The sequence below is a fragment of the Ovis aries genome, chromosome 8 (assembly GCF_016772045.2).
Source record: "Ovis aries strain OAR_USU_Benz2616 breed Rambouillet chromosome 8, ARS-UI_Ramb_v3.0, whole genome shotgun sequence".
Lineage (NCBI taxonomy): Eukaryota > Metazoa > Chordata > Mammalia > Artiodactyla > Bovidae > Ovis > Ovis aries.
Window position 1 is genome coordinate 76,829,571 of NC_056061.1, and position 25,519 is coordinate 76,855,089.

Here is a 25,519-nt window from a genome sequence, read left to right on the forward strand (position 1 = left end):
GTTTGAAAGAGTTTGTGAGAATTTGGTATTAATCTATCTTTAAATGCTTGGTAGAATTCACCAGTGAAGCCATGTGGTCCCATCCCTCTGTTGGGATGTTTTTGATTACTGATTTATTCTCCTTAGTAGTAATTAATTTGTTCAGATTTACTATTTCTTCATGATTCAATTTTGGTACATTGTATACTTCTAGGAGTTTATCCATTTCTTCCAGACTGTCCTATTTGTTGGCCTGTAATTGTCCACAGTAACCTCTTATGATTCTTCATTTATCTGTTGTATCAGTTGTACCTCTATCACTTTCTAACAACTATGAATTCTAAGGGGAAAATCAAACCCTGATTTACACTTACATTTACAAACTGATTCATTCTTGACATTTCCATGCCATCATAACTCTACTCATTTTACATTTATCTTGCCTAAAAATGCATGCTAATAAAGATAGCTCTAAAAGATCATTCCATATATTGGTCCTTTGGGACTGGTAGGAGGGCAACATGTGGTTTTAGCAGCAATTTGTCAGGTCTCTGTGCTTGATCACAATTGGAAATCACAATTTACACAGTTTTGAAATATTACTTATGACAAGGTATTAATACTGCTAGGATATTTTTCTGGGATTACAGCTTTTAATTTTATGACTGGCCAAGGATTTAGAATTTTACTTCAAAGCAAATGAAGTTAGTATGCCTATTTCTGTTTCTTAGAGTTGAAATTGTTTCTATCGTTAGTGTCATGGTTATATGCCCTTATGATCTATAATTGAGTTCCAGTCTCTTCTTTGGTATTATTGACTTCTCCCTATGGGCTCCTAATCCAAAGATTAAGGGTCGTATTTCTCTTGTGATTCTTCAAGAGACACTTCTAAGTCATTTTATATTCTTATTCATTATTTTACCTGTGTTTTTATTTTATCAAACACAAGAGAGATGAAAAGCTCACTGTCAGTATTTTCTTTGGTCTTTTGCCACGGCAGAGAATCAGTTGCTTAACCTGCTGTATATCGTGGGCTTCCCTGGTGGTTCAGATGGTAAAGAATCTGCCTGCAATGCAGGGGACCCTAGTTCGACCCCTGGGTCGGGAAGTTCCCCTGAAGGGAATGCCTACACCCACTCCAGTCTTCTTTCTTGGAGAATCCGATGAACAGAGAAGCCTGATGGGCTACCGCCCATGGGGTCACAAAGAGTCAGACATGACTGGAGACAAACACAGCAGCAATATTGACCACTCTCCACTGGCACAGATTCTAAGATCCATCATGACTTCATCATTGGAAAATATGATGCCATGGACATGTTACGATAATAAGGAAAGGTTACTCATATCCCTGATAAGAAAGTGGCTTCTTCTGCATCTCCAGGTTTGATAGGACAAACTTAATACTGTGTGAAGTGGAGTCTGTGCCTGGTCCCTCTTAGCCTTTGAAGAGAGCAGAGCCTGAGGGAGAGCTTAATGTAGTGTGGGTGTGGTGGGAAGTTCAGAGAATGAAGAAAGTTTCAACATATGTGGTCCTAGGAATTGAAAGGATGGCTATGCTGTTGATAGAAGACAGAAAAAGCAAGGGTGTTGGAGAAATCTGATGAAGTTTTCCTTATATATGTTGGACTTAAGGGACAGGGAGGGTACTGAAGGCTGTGTCCTTCAGAAAGTTGGAGCTCAGAAGAGAGATGGAGATTAAAAGCTGGAGGTAAAAGATTTGAATCATCCATCTCCTTAGTTGAAAACGTGGAATGCATGAGACAAGTAGGCAAAATATTGGAGAAAGTAGTATCCAAAAGGTTGAGGAAAGACTTCTTAAAATGCTCAGCTTTAAGAGTTATAAGTGGAAAAGAATCCTAGCCTGGGGTTTGAAGCAGAGTTGTTTTAGAGGTAGGAGCCCAAAGTCTCTGATTCCAAGGGAAGGATGGCTTTCCAAAAAGGTTTTTAAATTTATTGCATTTAGGTGGACAAAGTAGTTTCTGATGAATTAGAAAATTTTTTTCTCTAGGTTGATGGTTACTTCCACCTTATAATTTATTTTGTATATTTATCTTTTTTTAGAACTTAGGTCAGCTAGTGGTTTCCCCATTTTGTCAGTTCTTTTCCTTTTATTATTTTTATTAGTTCTACTGGTTTTCTACTTTCTAATTCAGTTATATTTTTAGATTTACTGAGACCTTCCTTTTGCTTCCAGTCAGTTAACCTTGTAATTCTTTCTCTAGCTTTTTGAGTTGATATTTAACTCATTTATTTTCATTTCATAATACAGGTAATTAATGCAAAGAATTTTCTCAGAGCTCTAGTTTTGCTTTAATTATGTATAGATTCTGATATGCTTACTCACATTTTTCTTAAGTAACTTTTTAATAATTGCTTCTTAGTTTTTTGTGTGTGAAATGCTGTTGTCAAAAAGTTGGGTGGCAGTCTGACTTACTTTCCTTTGTTAGGGATTTGGACTTTTATCTGAATGCTTAGATAAAGTTTGTTTTTTCATAGACTTAAATTTCAGTAGTATTTATGAAGATATATTAAGTTTTATTAAGATACGGCCTCTTAATGGTCTCCTTGTTGACCATTTTAAGTTACTTATCCCAGGTACATGGTATGTCTTTTTGAATACATTGATTGAAATCTTTTACTTCTCAAGACTCTTGATTTATAGCTTTGAGTAACTTTTGCTATATTGCTTTGGTTTGCTTCTTCAGGAGCTCGTTTATACATACAATGGGGATCCTTTACTGTACTCTATAATTAAGGCTTTATTCTAAATCTTTCTATTCTTTTTTTTTACTCTTTATCTTTCCATCCTTTATTCCCCTCACTGTGCTGTCCATGGTGTCTATTTTCTGTTATACCCTCCTTAATTTAGTCTGTCTTTCTGAATGTTTTTCTTTTATTTTAAAATTTATTTCCAAATGTCTCAGTTCTTGTTTATTTTTTTTTTGTTGCCTGATCCTGTCATTTATGCATTTTCTGTTTCTGAAATGTGCAACTCTTCCAAAGCTTTGATTATTGTCTCCAGTATTTTTAACTTATCCTTAAAGATTAGGCTATCGTTTTCATCTGCTTTGTGGATAATGGTACCTAAATGTGCTGAATTGTCAAAACAGACCCCAGTGAATCGTAGATCTCAATTACACCAAGTTTTTACTAACAACTAGCAAAGACACACTGGAGAAGGCAATGGCACCCCACTCCAGTACTCTTGCCTGAAAAATCCCATGGACGGAGGAGCCTGGTAGGCTGCAGTCCATGGGGTCGCTGAGAGTTGGACACGACTCAGTGACTTCACTTTCACTTTTCACTTTCATGCATTGGAGAAGAAAATGGCAACCCTCTCCAGTGTTCTTGCCTGGAGAATCCCAGAGACAGGGGAGCCTGATGGGGTGCTGTCTGTGGAGTTGCACAGAGGAGGACATGACTGAAGCGATTTAGCAGCAGCAGCAGCAGCAGCAGCAAAGATACATGTTAAAAATGGGCATTAAACAAACATATCATCATCCTTCATTAGAAGGACTCTGAACCATCAGATGGAGCTTTCAAACGACCCTTTTTCTTTTCTGAAATGTGTTTTAAATTTTGGAGCAATAGATGATTGCTATATGTGTGGTAGAAGTTCACTCAGGAGAAGACATTTAGATTTCAAGTTACTCGGTTTTTACATTTTGTTAGGCAGATAGAAAGCCTATGAGATTAACTTCTATTCTCTAGCAGCTGCCTCCCTTAAAATTGAAAATTAGCCAGGTTTTTTGTATAGCCATGAGAAATTTAGACAGACTCGATTTATCTGGTTTAAAACATTCCTAGATAAGAACTTCCCTTGCTATCTTTCTGATATTCAATCCCATCAGAATGTTTACAAGAAGGTTTAGTTCAGTTCAGTCACTCAGTCATATCCAACTCTTTGTTACCCCATGGATTGCAGCACGCCAGGCCTCCCTGTCCATCACCAACTGCTGGAGCTTGCTCAAACTCATGTCCATCGAGTCAGTGATGCCATCCAACAATCTCATCCTCTGTCATCCCCTTCTCCTCCTGCCTTCAATCTTTCCCGGCATCAGCATCTTTTCTAATGAGTCAGTTCTTCACATCAGGGGCCAAAGGATTGTAGCTTCAGCTTCAGCATCAGTCCTTCCAATGAATATTCAGGACTGATTTCCTTTAGGATTGACTGATTTTACCTCCTTGGAGTCCGAGGTACTCTCAAAAGTCTTCTCCAACACCACAGTTTAGTTAATCAATATGAAAAACCCAAGTCAATTTCTGCATACCAGCAATAAATATAAAATATAATTATATATACAATTATATAAACATTTCATATAATTATATATACTTTTTACAGTAATAGGATATTTAATGTATTTTGGAATAAATTTCATCGAGAGATTTCAAGAGTTTTGTAGACATAATTAGAAATTAGAAATATACTGAAAACATAAAGCATTAAAACAATATACCATGTTTATGGCTAGGAAGACCCATTATTGAAAATACACCAGTTCTCCACAAATTATTATTATTATTATTCACTGATTTATTCAGTGAATTTATAATCAAAATCTCAAGTTAATTCTAAAATTTATATGGTAGAGGTCAAAGACCAAGTATAGCCAAATGTTTCTGAAAACTGAATTAAGGTCGGGGAGATTGGGTTAAAAATTATAATAATTGAGTTACAAAATCATAAAGCTAGTATAATTAAGACAGTGTGGTACTGGCATGAAAATAAGTACACTGACTAATGAAGTAGAAAAGGGTGTTCAGAAACTAACATTTACGAAAAATTGACATCAGATAGAGCATTGAGATTTGGAGGGAAAGCAAGAAAGCATTAATTGTTCTGAGACAACTGGTCATTTACACAGGAGAAAAAGAAAGAAGGAAATCTGATTTGATTTCATAGCATGTGAAAAAAAGAATTCCAGATGAATGAAGGATTTAATTGAGAGGTCAAATTTAAAGTTTTCTAGGAAAATATCTATCTCAAATTTGAGAATGAATTTGAGAACTCAAGAAGGACAGTACTTTTTGTGTTCTGTCTAGGCAGGGCACAAAAACTACTAATGCTGGAAGAAATATTGCTAATGTTGATCTCGCTAAAATGAGCAACTTTAAAAAGAAAATAAAAATAAGGTGGGTTGCTGGAGAAATGGGTATTTATTTTTTCATTTTGTTTTACCAAACATATATGATCAAAATTCTGTTGTCTGAGTCAAATATTAGGCTGAAAATGAAGTCAGGAAACAGAGAATAACCTAAACAGCCCAGAATGAGCACCCCTTTATATCCATCATCAGCTCAGTCAGGAACCTGCACCACTCTTAAGTTTTCTGAAATGTGAAATGGAAATACTTGTGAAGGGCCCTCACAGATGCATTTAGAAATGTATGTTCAGAAAATGGAATTGAAATGTTTTAGTAAGAGTCATGGGCTCAATCCTTGAAATAGATGATGGCTGAATTTCCTATAGTATGTAATTATAACACAATAAGACTCAAAAGCAGTTTCAATAAAGGGTGGGTGGAAGAGAAGCAGCCTGCTTCTAGTGCTTCATTAGCTTCTACCAACTGGAGCTCTCCAGGCTACGGGGAGGAACCCTGTTTCCCTTGGTTCAGAATCAATTTTAACCATCACTGAGTCCCCGGGGGTCAGAGTGCAGCACGGAGTCCTTGCGAATACACCAGGCCAGGAAAGAAAAGATGAAAACGTTTTTCAGGAAGCCCTGAGACGGGCTGCAGTTTTGTTGACCAGTTGTTCCCAGAACAATGTGTTGTAGTGCCAATCACTGATGAAATGATATTTAGACCCCTACTTTAGTTTCTTCAAGAAGTTTCTGGTAAATTAGAGCGATGCCATTGGCCTAGTTTAGGCTATTCTGTCAGACAAAAGATACAATTTCTACATGTTCTGCAGCCCTGGGAATATTTAATAAGGGGAGAGAGGCAGGGGAGAGAGGCAGCAAAAAAGAAAGGAATGTCATAAAAACAAATGAACGAAAGAATAAGAAACAAAACCTTGCCCTTTATGGTAAGGTTGCTGAGAAAGACGCACTTATCCGTAAAGGACATGTAGATAATTTCTCATTTCTCTCCTGAAAATGCCAGCACACGTTGCTCTGGTTGGAGTAGAATAGATTCGTCTGGCCTTTGAGGTCACATTGATGATGTTGTGTCTTGCTGTTAATGAAACTCTGTGAATTATTCTTAATTTTTATTTCAGTTTCTAATATGCATTCATGAGCTATAACCTTTCCTTCTCCTAGATTGCATGCTTCAAAAAAATCCTTAGAATCAACCCTTCTAGAAAATAAGGTTATGTTTTAAGTAATAATTATAATTCTACAGTGTGTCATACTTGTGGTTTCTAATGTGCTAACCTCCACATTCTCTCATTATCCCTGAAATGGCTCTTTGAGGATATTAAGATAGACATTATAATGTTCACCTTTCCTCTGGGAAAATGAGGTTTATAGCTGTTAATGTATCTACTTACAGTTGTAAGGCTCTCTAGTGGCAGGAATCAAAACTCCTTACTCCAGTGGCAATGTTTTTTGGCTGTTGTTCAGCCGCTCAGTCATGTCTGATTCTTTGCGACCCCACGAACTGCAGCATGCCAGGCTTCCCTATCCTTCACCATTTCCGGAGTTTGCTCAAACTCATGTCCATTGAGTTGATGACGCCATCCAACCATCTCATCTTCTGTCACCCCCTTCTCCTCTTGCCCTCAATCTTTCTCAGCATCAGGGTCTTTTCCAGTGAGTCAGCTCTTCATATCAGGTGGCCAAAGTATTGGAGCTTCAGCTTCAGCATTAGGCTTTCCAATGTATGTTTAGGGTTGATTTCCTTTAGGATTGACTGGTTTGATCTCCTTGTTGTTCAAGGGATTCTCAAGAGTCTTCTGTAGCACCATATGGTGCCAGAATGTTTTTTTCACTCCACCATTAATGATCTAGATTAATAAGATCAACATTTACCTGGGAATTAGAAATATAGAGAAAAATAAGATACAAACCTGTCCTCTGATAGCATATAATCTATTAGAGGTGCGGGGTGTAGTAAGACAGTTACATGAATATATACAGCTTAACATGTGTCCGTAACAAGTAGCTAAGTGCCAAATGAGGCTTCCCTGGTGGCTCAGCCGGTAAAGAATCCGCCAGCAATGCAGGCAACCCAGGGAGTCCCTTCTGGTATATAAACTGGCCTATAGGTAGAAAGTGTGAGAAACCTCCCCCAAGCCTGAGTTGGGAGAATCCCCTGGACCCCCTGGAGAAGGGAACAGCTACCCACTCATAGAGGTGCTAAGTGCTGCCCATGGGTATACACTTAGTTCAGAACTCATCTTGAGAGAACCGCTAGTGGGGAGTGGTAGACGGAGAAACAGAAGGGATAGTTGCTGTAGGAAGATTCATGGTTCACTCCCCAGGGAAAGGAAGAAGATGGAAGTGCAGTGGAACCTTCGGTCCACGAATTTGGTGCCAAGCTCCCGAGTCTTAGTCCCAGAACTGACACAATGTCCTTGACACTGAACAAACCTTTGGAACCTGTTGAAAAGAGAGTTGTAGGAATTTGTAAAGTTTCAGAGCAACAGAAGCTTCTCCAGGCTCATGTTCAGATACATTGGTTCGAGGGGAGTTGCAGAAAGGGAAGTCCCTCTGGGAAGGGTTGGATGTGGGCAGGGGTGCAGCAGAGATAAAGGCATATGAAAGTGAGCCTAACTGGAGAAGGGAATGGTCAGCGGGGAGTGGTGGGGTGGTGGTGATATTCAGTATGCTGTTTGAGAGCCCAGGCTCTGGAGCTAGGTTGCAGGTTAACCACCCACCAAACTGTGACTTTGGGTAGACACTTAAGTTCTCTGTGCCTCAGTTTCTTTCCATGGAATTTTTTTTAATTTATTTATTTGCTTGTTTATTTATTTTGGCTGCGCTGGGCCTTGGTTGCTGCACTCGGGCTTTCTCTGGTTGTGAGTGAGGACGACCCCCTAGTTGCTGTGCACGGCCTCCTCAGTGCAGTGGCTTCTCTTGTTGCAGAGCATGGGCTCTAGGCACGTGGGCTTCGTTAGGTGTGGCTCATGGGCTTAGTTGCTCTGCAGCATGTAGTATCTTCCTGGAATGGGGATTGAACTGGTACCTCTGCATTGCAAGGTAAACTCTTAACTGCTAGACCACTTGGGGAAGCCCTCCATGGAGTTTTATAAGGATTCAAGGAGTGAATGCCAAGTGTTTAGACCACGTCCTTGGACTGCAAGGAGATCCAACCAGTCCATTCTGAAGGAGATCAGCCCTGGGATTTCTTTGGAAGGAATGATGCTAAAGCTGAAACTCCAGTACTTGGGCCACCTCATGTGAAGAGTTGACTCATTGGAAAAGACTTTGATGCTGGGAGTGATTGGGGGCAGGAGGAGGAGAAGGGGGCGACCGAGGATGAGATGGCTGGATGGCATCACCGACTCGATGGACGTGAATCTGAGTGAACTCCGGGAGTTGGTGATGGACAGGGAGGCCTGGTGTGCTGCGATTCATGGGGTGGCAAAGAGTTGGACACGACTGAGCGACTGAACTGAACTGATTATCACATAGTGAGAATGGAATAGACGTGGGCTTTCATTGCTATTCTGTTGTCATTGTTAGGACTCGTAAGTTATGACATGGTCCAACCTAGGAGACTTCATTGGTGCCAAGAGTAGCTGTATTTTAAGACGTTTCATCACCAAAAGTGAAGCTTAGTATTATAATTAAAGGACTAAGTAAACCGTTTTACTTTCTCATAGAGGTTAGTAAGTGTACAAAATGTTGATTCTGTGAAGTATGATTTTGGAGACTTATCTTGTTTGCACTTGGAACTGTAGTAACGTTTAAGACCTAGGGCACTGCTTTTCAAATTGCCTTCTGTGGGTTTTTCCAAGGAGGTAACTAAGAAGTTGCCTTGGAGGAAGGAAGAAGATGTGGTCTCCGGGGCACCCTTAAGAGTTCTTCCAAAGAAGACGCACTTTGTTCTGCCTTACAATTGAAGTGCCACGTAGTATTTCATTTAATAAGGATACCATTGCTAAAAAGAGTTTGAATACTGTTGATTCACTCCAGCCTCTAAAGTGAAGTTCTTCAGTCATGTCCGGCTCTTTGTGACCCCATGGATGGTAGCCTACCAGCGTCCTCTGTCCATGGGATTTCCCAGGCCAGAATACTGGAGTGGGTTGCCATTTGCCTAAGGTTATACAGCCAGCTACTGCCAGAGGGTAGCCAGAAACACAAGGCCACTCCTTCTGGTACTGGGCTTGTCACTAGTTACATAATGCTACCTACTGCGTAATCAAAAGAAAACTTCAAAAACAAATCAACACATATATTTAAGAGCTACACAAAACAACTCCAATCAAGAGCACATTAGTATTAGGACTTCCCTGGTTGTTCAGTGGTTAAGACTCTGCGCTTCCACTACCGGGGGCATGGGTTCAATCACTGGTAGAGGAACTAAGATTCTGTATGCCACATGGCGTGGCCAAAAGTTTTTTTCAAAAACTAGTATTTAACTCCAGGCATACATATCCCAGCACACTGGAAACAGCTCTCAGCGTCAATTTGATGTTGTTGTTCAGTCACTCAGCTGTATCCGACTCTTTGTGACCCAATAACTGTAGCCTGCCAGGCTCCTCTGTCCATGGGATTTCCCAGACAAGAATATAGGACTGAGTTGCCATTTCCTTCTCCATGGGATCTTCCCAAGCCAGGGATCAAACCTACATCTCCTGCCTTGGCAGGCGGATTCTTTACTACTGAACCACATGAGTTCAGTGTCCATTACCCTTCTTCAAATTAATGTTTTCTAGCTGTATTTTTATTTGGCTAAACCTTGGACTGAAATAAATGAAATGAATTTAGAAAGTAGAAATTATATGGTGAAGTCAAGGCAAAGATCATCCGTAATAAAAGAAAAGATAAAATTTTAAAAATGAAGTAAACCAAAGAACTCCACGTGAGTTGTCAACATTAAAGAAAGATGAATTCTATCAAAGAGGATTGGTTCCAGTGTAAGCTAAGAAGTACCGCCGCCACCTTCTGTAGACTGTTCATGGGCTGAGTTTGTGAACTGGCTACCAGGGAAAACCATTGTTCTCCTAACGGTTGTAGGTTCAATTTTAGCATGAAAAAGACTGGAGCTTCTAAGAGGAAGGCAGTGTTCTGGCCACCTCTAATTCTCCTTTTTCAATTCCAGTTTCTTGGATTATTTGGCACAGTGCTTTGTCTGTGTAGATCTGCCTTGCTGCTGCTGCTGCTAAGTCGCTTCAGTCATGTCCAACTCTGTGTGAACCCATAGACGGCAGCCCACCAGGCTCTGCCATCCCTGGGATTCTCCAGGCAAGAGTACTAGAGTGGGTTGCCATTGCCTTCTCCAATGCATGATTGTGTTGCAAAGCCAGAATACTTTTTCCTAACCTTAAAAATAACCATTAAAATGACTATCTTAATTCTTATCCTGATGAAAAAACACTTGAAAATCTTCTCTTCTAAAATTAGAGTCTGGGTTATCTCAAAACATCTTGTTACTTGGGCCTCAGTCCAGATGTCACCGCCCGGAGGACAAGCTAGCTGGAGGTGGCCCTCTGCCACACTATCCCACTGCTCCCTGGTTTAGTTCCTGTGAAAGCACTTCTCACAGTTGGAGTTATCCTGCTCATTATTTACATTTCTTTATCTGCCTTTACCATGTGAATGGAAGCTCTTGGAAAGTGAGCACTTTGACTCACTTGCAGAGTGCTTGGGATCTCAATAAGAGCTTGATAAACCCTAATGAGATGACTCCAGAATCCCCATGATAATTCCTAGGTCATTAGTTTAGTTCTAGCTTGTGTATTGAATATATGTCATTTGTCTTAAAGGATAGTGAACAGATTAAAGTTTTCCATATAAGAAAAGTGAGGCCCTAGAGCTCAGGGATCGGAGCACTGGTTTTGTAAACCAGGAGTTGCAAGTAAAAGACAGGATAAGAAAGGAATTGCTTTTTCTTCGGACATTTCAATGGCCATAAGTGATTATGTTGCATTTAATTTCTGCACCATAAAGCAGCATTTGGTGGTGCATTTTGGTTTGTTTTTTTTTTGTGTGTGTGTGTGTGTGCTGCAAGTAGAATGCAAGGATAAGAAATACGAATTTTATATTCTTCTTGCTGAGTCTGCTGCAATTCAGGAGACCTCGGTTCGATTCCTGGCTCGGGAACATCTGCTGGAGAAGGGATAGGCAACCCACTCCAGTATTCTTGGGCTTCCCTTGTGGCTCAGCTGGTAAGGAATCCGCCTGCAATGTGGGAGACCTGGGTTCAATCCCAGGGTTGAGAAGATCCCCTGGAGAAGGGAAAGGCTACCCATTCCAGTATTCTGGCCTAGAGAATTCCATGGACTGTATAGCCCATGAGGTCGCAAAGAATCAGACATGACTGAGCGACTTTCACTTTCACTTCATAGAGACTTGGGGCTTCCCTGGTGGCTTGGATGGTCAAGACTGTGCCTGCAGTGTAGGAGACCTGGGTTTGATCCCTGGGTCAGGAAGATCCCTGGGAGAAGGGAATGGCTGCTCACATCAGTACTCTTGCCTGGAAAATCCCATGGACAGAGGAGCCTGGCAGGCTGCAGTCCGTGGAGTCATAAAGAATCAGATGTGGCTGAGCAATAACACTTTCACTTTCGTTTGATAGAGACTTGAGGAAATAATTCCCCTGTGAGTCTGGTCTTTGAAAAACACAAATCTTGGCCACTCTTCTCTTAGGTTTCCTCGGAATTCTCTTAAAACTACAGTGGCCTCTCTTGGCCTGGGGCTAAAGATCACCCTCCGGATGGAAGCCTAAGGGCCTTGTTTCTGTGGCTGCCTCTTTACTCTGCTCAGGACCACCGTGCTTGGGGTCACAGTGAGTTCCAGCCTTCCAAAGTGTTGACCTTCTTTTTAGTGTCTCAAACTCATCAAGCACTTTGTTTTTGCTTCCCAAACCTATGTATACATCTCTCTCTTTGATTCACTCTTCCCAAAGTTTTTCCTGACTAATTCCAATTTCTGTAGGTTTCAGATTAAGTGTCACCTCTTCCCAAAGGTCTTCTCTGAGACCCACCTTTCCTCGGAGTTAAGGCAGTCAGTCCTCTTGTTGCTCTCTTGTAAGACCCTATACTCTTCCTTCTTGGAACGGATTGCAATTACTAGTTTTATTTGTTGTTGCTGTTGTAGTTGTGTGTGTGTGTGTGTGTGTGTGTGCTTAATACCTGTCTACCTTCCTAAATTGTACACTGCAGAAGCACAATGTTTTGCTTATTGTTAAACCCTCAACACTCAGCTCAGTGCACGGAGCAGAGTAGATTCTGATGTAGTAAATATTCACTGAATGCATAGAGGAATGAATACATTTGATCTTTGAGTTCCTAGCACTGAATCCAACATATATAATAGACTTAAAAAGTAGCGTATAACTAAAATAAGCTAATGAAGAAGTGTTTATCATACATAAAGAAACAATTGTTGGTTTATCAAAAATAGAAACCCTGCTCTCCTACAAACCATATTCTCTCTGTTAATTTGTTTGCCTTCATTTCAATTAATGAAATCTGTTCATTGAAGTACATTCAAGAAAAACTACCTAACTTCTTTGTGTAATTACAGCGTTTCCAAATGAAAAGTGAATAACCAGGGAATTCTTCCTGATGTTTTACATACTTGATGTGGACATCTTAAAAGATTTAAAAGATTGATTGACTCTCTTTTCAACTGGATATTTGAATAGACACAACCATTAGAGAATTTTCTTCTAGGGACTTACTTTAGCTCTTAAACTGTATACACTGAACAGGCAAACTCAAGTGGATCATTATCTATAGAAGCACAGAATTCCATCTCCCTTTGGGAAACCATTCAAACCCAGAAGTGTGTTTTACACATTCTGACAGAAGCACCTATAATAGCCAAGTGTAACCTTCTTTCTCGCTATGTTAGTACCCAAAAGTATATGAAAAGAGTGCATGTTAAGGCTTTTTCTGTTTATTAGAAAACGCCTCTTGGCTTCAAAACTCTTTTGACTATCAACCTACTAATGTGAGAAAAGTAAATAAGCAACGAATTCCATAGAGTCTTACTGCTGTGTGAGAGGTGGCTTAATAAAGACAATTGGACATTAGATGACTAAGTGTGTGAAGCTAATATACAGACACACCTTTCAGATGGGCCACTGTAATGTTCCCTGTGTAATTTTCATGATGACCATTTGCACCAGTATGAATAGAAAGGGTCTGGATCTTTCTGGGTGAGTAATAGGCGTGTCAATTATCTGTACTCTGTTTCCAGGATTGGGGGTAGGCTCACAGCAACTCTTTTGAGGCTGAAGTCCCCCCTTAGTGACTGAAATGAAGCGAGAGGAGAGTCCTCTTGGCCTTGTATCAGGGCATGATGTTGGGGGTGGGGTGGGGCGGGGAGCATGGGTAGAGTCTTCCTTTTGTAAAGGATTGGATATATGGTTAGATATGTGTGGATGGCCAGTCATTCTCAGACTTCAGTCATCAATGAGTTAATGTCTCAGCAAGGCAAGTCTCTGAGTGACAATGACGTTTCTCTTTTTAAAAATATTTATTTATTTGACTGCATGGGATCTTAATTGCAGTATGCAGAATCTCTGTTGTGGGACAAGGGCTCCGGAGCTCATGGGCTTAGTTTCTCCGTAGCATATGGGATCTTAGTTCCCTGACCAGGGGTCAAACCTGCATCCCCTGCATTGGAAGGTGGATTCTTAACTACTGGACCACAAGGGAAATCCTAAAGAATTTGTTTTTTTCTTGAGCTGAATGTATCCTTCGGACATTGCGTGAAAGAAAGCCTCATTCTTCTCTTTGATTTTAATGGGTGTGGACTTCCTTATGCTGAAAGAATCTTTTCAGCTTTTTCCCCAATTTTTTGGAAGTCCACTTACTGGGCACCAATGTTGACTGGCTTCTCTTGGTAGACTCCTGTATGTTTCTGAGGAAATCAGCAATAGCAGCAAAGCTTTATATGGATTGAAACTGAGAAAAGCAGAGTCCTGAAAACCTTCTTCCTACTGTTAACCTCTCCTGCTTCTTCAGGAAGTTCTGCTTGACTTGCAGTGTGCCTTCTGAGAACTTTATGTTTCTAAGATGTTCCCAAATTGTCCCATGCATTTAATCCTCCAACTCTCCATGAAGACAGCACTGGCTTTCAGTCTCATAGCAACTCTCCTCAAGGTAATGGACCATTTGAAATCCAGTTCTTCCAAATGAATCATAGAACATAGTTTTTATCTCCGTTTTCTCAGAGTAACTCTAAGAAGATTATCTTTTGGCCATATTCTTAAAATTCCCCTGTTGGTTTTTATTGCATTCCACTTTTCCTTTCTCTGCCTAAACACTATCCTTTCTAAGAGGAATGACATTTTTGCTAGTTATCATTATGTGTTCTTAGCTTATTTGCCTTGACATATAGCCTGTGATAGGTAAAGTACACTCACATATAAAGCATAGACTTTGATCCAAAGCCTATGGATTACATGTTCTCAGGTGCACAGAGGGGTGGCTGAGCCCTGAGAGAGATATGCTCTCCTTCTCGTGAGTTTATTCAGCACATCCTTGCAGATATCAGATCATTGCTTTTGTTCAGAATCATTTTCAGAAGAAAAGCCTTCAAACCTAGGAGGTTTTTGAAGACTCAGAAACAAATGAGTCCTGGGTAATTTTTCAAAACACTCAGACCTTTGGTCAACTCTAAATCAGTCACTTAATACTGGGCTTTGTTATAATGATAGCAACCTTGACCTTAGTGTTCATAAGATTCTTGTTGTTATTTAGTTGCTAAGCTGTGTCCAGTTCTTTGATTTTCCATGGACTTTAGCCCACCAGGCTCCTTTGTCCATGGGAATTCCCAGGCAAGAATTCTGCAGTGGATTGCCATTTCCTTTTCCAGGGGATCTTCCTGACCCAGGAATTAAACCCAAGTCTCCTGCTTGACAGGCAGATTCTCTACCACTGAGCCACCTGGGAAGTCCTTGTAAGAGTCTACATTTCAGTTATTTGGTTTCTTCACTCCTTGAGTGGATGTCACCAGCAGTATCATGTTTTGGAGGCTCCCTCTCCAGAAATACAGGCCCTGGAGCCTCAAATTTCTCCATCCCTTATGCCACATACTCATCAACCTCTTTCCTAATGATACCAGCTAGAAGTGTCTGGTTTCTCTAAAGCAAATTGTCACTGAGATACATTCTTTATATCCCTTTGGTTGGTTATTAGTAGTCGCCATGTCTCAGAAGCACATCTTTGCATCCTAAGTGTATTTGCGTGTCAGTTGTTGTGTCCCGAGTGGCTTGGAGCACAGAGGATGCATCTATGCATCTATTCTGTGTCATAGGGTAGAGGCTAAATATTGTCACAGTTCTCCCTAAAATGCCTGCTGTTCAACACAGTGAAAAATCTGTTTCTTACTCAGGTTCCCATCTAATGCAGGCATCTTCCTTGGCCGGTGACCTTCCAACTCAAGGACCCAGGGCCTTTCTAACCTTAGGCTCTGCCCTCTACTGGGTCCGTGGAATGATCTGTATTCAGGCAGTAGGTGGGGACGGGGACTGGAGAGGCATGTCTGTTTCTTATCTATCCGCTTTATCGCAGAAGTGGTCCCAGTTGCTTCCCCTCACTTTTCACTAGCCAGAACCCAGTCCCATGTCCACTTTAACTTCCAGGGAATATTGGGAAATGTTTGTATGTCTAGGAGGAAGCCCAGGAGGAAAAGGAAATGTGTTGTGATCAATTCAGCAATCTTTCACTTCTGGTCACCAAATATCCACTCCCCCCATACCCAAAATTCACACTGTTCCTCTCCAAGAGAGAGAATTCAGAGTTGCCTCCAGCCATGTGCTTGGTTCCGAGTCAGTCCTGTACACTGATTTCTCAGGAATGTGTGGTCCCTTCTGTCCAGCATGGATATGGCTTATCCTGGTTTGGTAACCTTGATCCACAAATACATTCAGTATCACACAGTGGAGTAGGGATGAAAGAACAGCAAGAAAAAGTCAATTGAGAAACAAAGAAGTAGGAATAGCCTGTGTCATTTGTCAGACAATAGTCTGTATCGAGACTGCAAAAAACCAAAGCTTTATTTCACGTCTTAAGAACTGCAATTCAGGAGATACAGATTCAGATAAAGGGGAGAGTGTTCTGGGAAAGAGAGTCAGGAAATTCTAAAGGCAGAAGTCACAAGAAAAGAAATATTTATTTTTAAGGGATAGGCTGTCATGAGTTGCTTTAGAATAAGAATCTGATAAACATTTTGAGTTTCTGGCAAAGGTTCTGGCAATCTTCCTTAGGATAGTGAGTGGTCAAATGTCAGGTTCCATCCAGGCTGAGATGTGCTCAAGTTCCACTTCCTTCGTGGTCTCCTGGCTCCATTGCTCTCTTAGCAATAGTGGCTCCATTTTGATTTTCTTGTCACATACTCTTTCATACCAGTCATTACATCATGCTGGATAGAATGTGTATGCATACTAAGTCACTTTAGTCATGTTTGACTCTTTGTAACCCTAGGGGCTGTAGCCCACCAGGCTCCTCTGTCCGTGGGATTCTCCAGGCAGCAATGCTGGAGTGGATTACCATGCCCTCCTCCAGGGAATCTTCTTGACCCTGAGATCAAACCCATGTGTCTTAGGTCCTCCTGCACTGGCAGGCGGTTCTTTACCACTAGTGCCGCCTGGGAAACCCACTAGGCAGAATGTGGAGGTTTCTACTCTGAGGAGCCTGAAAGTTCTTTAATTAGTTCCTAAATTTGCTGTCTGGGGAGAAGGAACTTTTCCATTCTACTTCGAGAACCCTGACTTCATCTTCTGGGAGGTTCTTTCTTTCCATCATCCACACTGGCTGCAGCTGAAGTGAGCGTGAGACTGCTTCTCCTTTCAGTGAGCTCTGCCATGTTCATAGCACATCCTGTCGGCACATGTTCCGAGTCTTCCTGAGTCCTTTCTCCATCTCCTGTCTGAATGAAGAGCACTTCAGGGACCTCTACAGGGCAGAGCTAGAGCTTAGAGGGATCCCGAGTCCCTGAATGGGAAGTTCATTTACCAAGGAAGATGCTTACATTGGACAATGACCTGAGACGGGAATACTTGTGTTGTGTTGAGCAACCTAAATTTTAGGGTTAGAGACTTGAACAATCAAAGGCTTTTGTTTATTAGTTCAGACTTGTGATTTCTTTGGTAGTACAGTTGTCTTAAAGGAAAAAAAAGAAGAGGAAGAAGAGTAGGCTTCTATCCCATTTGCCCTTGTCAGTTTCATCTCTTGTAACCACACCCAAAGTCTTTCCTCGACACTCAAGTCTAATGTTCTCATTTGCTTCTTTGTCCTTTGGCCTCTCCCTCATGATTTATTGGTGACAACCTTGAGGCTATTTGAAACCACAGGCTTGGATGAAGAGGCAAGACCCTCTTGATGTCACCCTTTACCACATGAGGTGCTATAAACACTCTAAATCTAAACCTTATAAATCAAAAAGTCTACTGGGCCTTCCAAATACAGAATGCTTTTTGACTTCATCTCTTTAATATTTCATAGCCAGGAACATTTGGCTTTTCCAAATTTGTAAGGTTATTTATCTTTGGGATTTCCCCCATTTCCTTCAGTTTCTGCTTCAGAACCACTTCCTTCTTACCTGAGTTCACTTCTGTTTTGTGTGGACAGCCATATACCATTACTTGGACTCCCTCTATCCACTTCTCCAGGTGAGCGGTCTGCCTTCCAATTTCTTTGAGACCATGGTTTTACCTGATAATTTGCTGACAGGGCTCTCTAGCTTGCTATGTCTGTTTCTTATTACTCAGTATCAAGGGGGTAAATATTTCTATATCAATACCTTACTTCCAGGGCCAATTTCATTATTGATCCTCATAAACCAACCACTATATCAAACAATCATATATTAATGACTTACTAATTCTTATTCAACCTACAGTCCACTGTGAGTATATACTCATTCGGGCACACAGAATTTAAGGAACTGGTTCAAGGTGACATAATTGGTAAATAATGGTCTCAAGATTTGGACCTGGCAGTCAGATTCCACAGTCTTAGCCACTTTCCTCTCAAATAATCAGCTTGAAGATATAGCCATTCAAATGTTGTATCTCTCAAGATACCTTACAGTTTGCCATCTTCAGGATTGTGTTCCATACATCAAAGCATTGTATATGTAAACCTCTTGATCATACAAATATTTATGGAGTCATAGCATGTCAGAGCATGTGCTGAGAGATTTTGTAGCATCAAAGATACAGAAACTATTTTGTTATTGGAGTATAATTGCTTTACAATATTGTGTTAGCATCTGCTGTGCAATGAAGTGAATCAGCTATATGTGTACATATATCCCCTCCCTGTTGGAGCTCCCTCCCACCCCGCCACCCCCACCCATCTAGGTCATCACAGAGCACCTGGCCCAGTTCCCTTTGCTTTACAGCAGGTTCCCGCTAGCTAGCTATCTTACACATGGTGATGTATATATGTCAACCCTAATCTCCCAGTTCGTCCCACCTTCTCTTTCCCCAGCTATGCCCACATGTTCACTCTCTACGTCTGCGTCTCTATTCCTGTGCTAGAGGTAGCTTCATCTGTGCCATCTTTCTAGATTCCACATATATAAGTTCAGTTCAGTCGCTCAGTCATGTCCGACTCTTTGTGACCCCATGAATTGCAGCACGCCAGGCCTCCCTGTCCATCACCAACTTCCGGAGTTTACCCAAACTCATGTCCATCGAGTTGGTGATGCCATCCAGCCATCTCATCCTCTGTCATCCCCTTCTCCTCCTGCCCCCAATCTCTCTCAGCATCAGAGTCTTTTCCAATGAGGCAACTCTTCGCATGAGATGGCCAAAGTACTGGAGTTTCTGCTTTAGCATCAGTCCTTCCAAGGAACACCCAGGACTGATCTCCTTTAGAATGGACTGGTTGGATTTCCTTGCAGTCCAAGGGACTCTCAAGAGTCTTCTCCAACACCACAGTTCAAAAGCATCAATTCTTTGGCATTCGGCTTTCTTCACAGTCTGACTCTCACATCCATACATGACTACTTGAAAAACCGTAGCCTTGACTAGACGGACCTTTTGATGTTCAGCAGCATCTTAATTTGTAGCCTTTTTCTAACCTTGTTGTAATTTTTCAGGATAGCTAAATTGAATGTCTTATGTTGATCTCCTGGGTTTTCTGTCTCCATCTATCAATGTTCATTTATACAGAGAGGCTACAGGGTGGGCTTCCCTAGTGGCTCAGTGGTAAAGAATCTGCCTGCCAATGCAAAAGACAAGGGTTCTATCCCTGGGTTGAGAGGACCCCCTGGAGAAGGAAATTCCAATCCATTCCAGTGTTCTTGCCTGAGAAATCCCATGGATACAGGAGCCTGATGGGCTACAGTCTAAGGGGTCGCACAAGAGTCAGACACGACTTAGCAACTAAACAACAATAACAAAGTCCAAGGGGTAGCTTTACATTTTAAGATTACTTTTGAAGATATGCAAGTGCAGGTTTGAGCCATAGATCCTCATTGGAGCTCTTTATTTCACCTGTGGAGGAATGCATACTTAAGGGCTTCCATAAAATGGGCATTCAATTCTGTAGAGGAGAACCTCCCATGAACAAACACGCTTTCCAAACCTGTTTCTTTCCCCATAACTTGAGTGCACATGGACTGCATTGGGAGAGGGTAAGGAGAGGAATGAGGGTTTCCGTCAAGGCAGTTCTGAGGTGCTCTGAACAGCAGACTGTGACGAGGAGAGTTCGCCACTGCAGGCTGACGTGTGTCAAAGTGGGAGTCATGGGCCGGTCTGCTTGGTAAACTACTCGTGATCTATGCCTGAAGCTGGGCTTCTTTTAAAAAAATTTATCTTGTTCTTTAAAAGCCCACATGTCCCACAGCCTCAGGCATACCTCAGGGATTTAAACTAATCCTGTCTTACTGTAGTCAGGTTACCTCCAGATTCTTAGCAATCACCCGATCGCTGCGCCATTGACTCACCTGTTCCTCTGATATTGAGTTAACTGTGCTAGTCTAATTGGCTCCTCGAAGTTAGTGCAGGGTGTGTCGGCAGGGTTTGAAAATGAATCGCTGACCCCAATGTGTCATGACCTCCGTGGATAGTAAATGATACCTTTGTGTCAGGCAGGTGACGAGCGTCTGTTAACCTTCCAAATCCATGTGGATTTGTACCTGACCTTAGAGTGAGAAATCAGCTGTTCACTAGCTCACTCGGCAAACCTTTTCACCTGGTGGTAATGCCAATTGGAGACTCTTACATACCATGTAATCAGTCATTTCCATGCAGCTGACATTCTAGTGATTCACTGAAAATATCATCAGGGCTCTCAGAGTACATGCTTTTTATTTATTACACAAATAACAAATTGGCTGAAGCGTTTAGACCAAATGAAGTTTTTCCACTGAAAGACAGTGAGTTCATTCTTATGGAGACATCAACGTCAAGTTTTTCCAGACTCATAGAGCATGGCTTAGAAAACTGCAGGTTCACTGCAGTGAATGTTCCCCCAGGAGCCTCAGAGTTGAAACTCACACCAGCACATATGAAGCACTTCTGTTTGCATGGAAGGTTAGACCCAGGGTCCTTCTATCAAATTGTCTCAGTGATTTATCCTTAGTGTATGCTCCTTCCATGTCCTCTAAAAGAGAACGTGCATGTGCGTGCAAACACACGTGCAAATACACACACACAGATACACATTAAGAACTGAATTGAGAGTTGTGGGTATGTGCCATGGCTGAGGGCTTGGCCCTAAACTGTGCTGAAGTGCCAGCATTGTGCTGTGGCCGGGTAATAACTGCTGTTTAGAAATGCCAGGATAGCATCCGATGAGAAGAGGCTGAGAAGAATACACTCTCACTGGCAGAGTGAAGAACAAACTCCTCATGAGAAAATGTAGGAGACTGTCGTAAGGGGATGAGAAGAAAAGAGGAGGATTGTTAAGACTCCACTATCTCCGTTTCTGAACTGAACTTTTGCTCACAGCAGGCAAACACAGGCTCCCTCCCACACTGAGAAGCCGTCCCCTGCCGGTGTGCAGCCTGTTAAGTAAACAAAGACTTTATACTGAGAAAGGAACATTTCTCTATTTTGGCTATGAGTTGTTATTTTTAAAGCTTTAGCCTCCAAACATTTCTCCCTCTCCTTGTTTATTTTTTCACTAGAAAGAAAAAAAAATCAGCTGCGGGACAGGAAAGCTCACTTGTAGATTAAGGCCACTTTTGGTTTAAGGCTCACCTGGGCTTGAGACCCACTCACCTTTTGGTGTAACCACCAGCTCATTCCTCCCGTGGAGCAATATATCTTTTCAAGATTCCCCTCTGCTTATGTCGAGCTCTCACGCACCCAGATTTCTACAAAGCAGAAGGCACTTTGGGAATTGTTTCCTGGATTCTTCAGGTAAAAAGGCCAGGCTCTACCCTGATATCTATGGCTCTACCTATTTATCACTATGTCTGTAAGACTTAAATATGGCCCCTGTGGTGTGCTACCTGCCATTTAGGCACTTTACATAAAAACTCATTTTTTTATGTAACTTTAACTGAGAACTTTATGACAATTGCTTCAATATTGATGTGGGTTAAATTTGGAGAAACTGTTACTCAATGTAACATACCTCTTCTGGGGAATATGCCTTGTATTGCACTCATCTTTTTCCTTATCTGTCTTGACTCCGTTTTGAATCTCTTTATTTAAAATTTATATTGAAGTAAAGTTGGTATCGGAGAATACAATATTGCATTAGTTTCTGGTGTACAGCAAGTGATCCAGTTATATACATACACATATATATTCATTTTCAGATTCTTTTCCATTATAGTTTATTGCAGGATATGGAATGTAGTTATACTATACTGTGCTATACAGTCAGATCTGGTTGTTTTTTGTATGTATCTGCTAATCCCAAACTTCTAATTTATCTCATCCCCCCATCCCAATCTCTATATTAACAAGGTCCATGGTTTTCCTCCCTGTACCCTAATGTTAACACAAAGCCTCATATATAATGGGCCCTCAATAAGTCATTTTGAATGTGTCAAGACTAAACACAAGTATACACTTTGCATGAAATGTTTGTAACAGCACAGTACTTGAAATCAAACTAAAAATCAAACAACAAAAAACTGATTAAATAAATAAAATAATTTTGTTTGGTGAAAAACCGTGCCGCTGTTAAAAACAGTTGATGAAGAACTCTAAAGTATTTCCATTAAAAGCAAAATAAAGTGCTGGACAATGTGTTTACTGTTCATGTTTTAAATTTTTAAATATGTTACAAACATATGTTTGCATATGCATAAAATATCTTAGCTTCTTCCTATGCCCCAAGCTCATCATGCCCCAAATTCAGTTAATGAATAACTAGATGAATGCATTCCTTTCAGATGTATCATCTCTGCATTTAGTTTCTGTACCAATCCTATTGAAAAATATACTAATACTTTCTTTTAAAGATATTGCATGTTTTGAATCTTTGAAAGTGAAAAGTGAAAGTGAAGTCACTCAGTCATGTCCAACTCTTTGCGACCCCATGGACTGTAGCCCACCAGGCTCCTCCATCCATAGGATTTTCCAGGCAAGAGTATTGGAGGGGGTAGCCATCTCCTCCAGAGGATCTTCTTGACCCAGGGATCGAACCCAGGTTTCCCACATTGTAGGCAGACGCTTTACTGTCTGAGCTAGCAGGGAACTTCCCTTTGGGTTTGCTTATTTAATAGTTACAACTACTAATGTTAAATCCTTGACACCAAAGCTCTGTTGTACAGGGAAAATACTTAAACTTCTTATAATGGTGTAAGATCTCTTTCATCTTCTTTCCTAGACTACTGCCCTATCTACTTCTCCCTCCAGATTTTCTCACACTGTTCCTCCTTTCCATGTTTGGGAGCTCTTCCAATGACGCTTTCATACCTCAACTCAATGAAATCCTACATTTTCTTAAAGTGTCCACTCAATGCCACCTACTCAGCATCTTTACCTGTCATCCTAGGCAACATTCATGGTTTCCACACAGCTACAGCTCATAGTTTTCATCGTTGGTCCTGAATCTCGAAATCATTTTATATACGTTTATTAATACAAATTGTATTATCTCAAGGTCATGAGCATATAGATATTAGAAGCCCTATTTTTATTCTTATTATCACAACAACTAGAATATACTAGGTGATTGATAAATATTTATTAGAAAAATATATTTATCTGAATTAAAATCATGTTTAATTATCCATAGCTTGAAGAACTTCATATTTAACATAACAAATTTGGGGACTGAACAAGACATCTTTTCTAAGAATTTGAAATGGAAGTCTTTTTATTGATGGAAAATCTTTTTTCATCTTGCCTTCTAGGATTCAAGTGAATGTTCATGCTCCATGAAGAGAATGAGCTGTGGTTTTTTGTTACAGATTTGGAACCAGTAGATTTTTTGGAATGTGAACCTTATCATGTCTTCTGGAATATTTTTGTGCTTTAATATTTTTGTCTGTGTGTGTATTAATAGGAACCAGGGAAAATGTGTGGAAGGCATGGTGGAGATCTTTGACATGTTGCTGGCTACATCGTCTCGGTTCCGTATGATGAATCTCCAGGGAGAAGAGTTTGTGTGCCTCAAATCCATCATCTTGCTTAATTCTGGTGAGTGGATCACATGGGAAAATTTAATGCCAAGTTACTGGAAGAAACATTTATTTGTATTTTTCAACCAGATACAAGGTACCTATTACAAAGGCATACTCACAAATTGAAAACAGCAACTGACGTACATTTAAATTAGTTATCTTTTTGGCGCTAGGGATAAAGAATCTGCCTGCCAATGCAGGAGCTGCAAGAGATGCAATTTTGATTCCTCTGTCAGAAAGATCCCCTGGAGGGGGAAATGGCAATCCACTCCAGTATTGCCTGGAAAATCCCAAGGACAGAGAAGCCTAGTGGGCTAGAGTCAGTGGGGTCACAAAGAGGCTGGCACAGGTGAGCACAGACACGTCTTCTTTGTAGATGACTTATGGAGGCAAAAAAGGGCTTGCCTGGTGGCTCAGAGGTTAAAGCGTCTGCCTGGAATGCAGGAGACCCGGGTTTGATCCCTGGGTCGGGAAGATCCCCTGGAGAAGGAAATGGCAACCCACTCCAGTACTCTTGCCTGGAGAATCTCATGGAGGGAGGAGCCTGGTAGGCTACAGTCCATGGGGTCACAAAGAGTCGGACACGACTGAGCGACTTCACTTCACTATGGAGGCAAAACATGCTGATCAAATAAGATGAATGAAAGCAAAAATTCAACATTGAATCAGGTGGCCTTGTTGAAATATTAGTATCCTTCCACAGATATGAGTTTATTTATTTATTTTTTATTAAAGTGATACATGTATATGGACATAAGTCTGTTGTTAGCTGTATGTGTTAGAAAGTAAGTAGAGTGGTTGACCCTATTAGGATATTGTGACCAGTTCCAAGCTTCAGATCATAAGGAAAGAGGCTTATTTGAGACAGACTATGTTCCTGGTCAAAACTGATTAGCTGAAAAATACCATTGACTCAGAGATAGAAAAACCTAATTCTAAAACCAAAGAACGTGGAATTTGGTATGTTGGTCCAGCTAAAAGAGTGGTTTTCATTTGATCCATGGTATCCAATTCAACTGTCCTTTCCTATTTATTCATCTGAGAAATCTTAGCTGAGAGTGGCATCCTTTTTTTTTTTTTTTTTTTGCTAGTGAGGTTGGCTGTTGCATGAGTCACTCCAGGTCATCCAGATGGAAACTATGGTTCAGCCTGAATTAGCGCCCTGACTCGTCCCAGCCTCTTCAGCAGTCAAATCTAAGCACTTGATCTCTAGCCTATAACACCTGATGCTTGATAATGGGGCATCAGGTGCACGGGTTAGATGCCCTAAACCTTGACCTTAGCCCCCCAACCCCAGGCCCACCTCCTGCTGGAGACCTTATTCTCACACAGAAATCACAGCTGCCTTGAAGCCCTGGGCCTGATTTTAGATTTAGCTTCTTACACTCTTCGATACGGTCTCAAGTTTCCTAGTAGCTGAACTAGAGTCTTTGTTGATCCCCATTTGGGGAGAATTGGCACCTGCTTGTCTTTTGAGGTGTTTTGTTGATGAATGTCAATCCCTTCCCACCTCCCCTGACAATTTTCCACTTCTCCCCACCAGTGCTTGTAACCTGTATTGCTTAATGGTTCTGCTAGTAATCATTCTCCCTTATCAACTGATAAATGGAAATCTGTACCGTTACACTGGGCAAGGACTGAATTGCAGGATGAAGTTGCGTGAAAAATAATGGCGTCTCTACTAAGGAAGTGATTACCGCGCCATTCAAGTTTCAGGTTCCACTCGCGTGCATTGTGCTTTTCATTTGAGTCATTTGTCCTGTTGGTTGAAGGGTCCAGAGCCCACAATGGCTCTTTATTGGAGAAGAGTTCTGGGAGCAGTGCCACTCGGCTGCACCGTGCCAGGTCCCGAACCTGCTCCTTCTTCGCTGG

At 41.1% G+C, this 25,519-nt stretch overlaps 1 protein-coding gene across 3 annotated transcripts in view; it reads left to right on the forward strand.

Moving 5' to 3' along the window:
• ESR1 (estrogen receptor 1) overlaps nt 1-25,519 on the forward strand; it is a 402,846-nt gene that overhangs the window by 340,641 nt on the left and 36,686 nt on the right. For all 3 annotated transcript variants that reach the window (XM_042253635.1, XM_027972563.3, XM_042253634.1), the window contains exon 7: nt 23,530-23,663. In XM_042253635.1, coding sequence (XP_042109569.1) covers nt 23,530-23,663 — 134 coding nt within the window. The remainder of the gene's footprint in view (nt 1-23,529; nt 23,664-25,519) is intronic.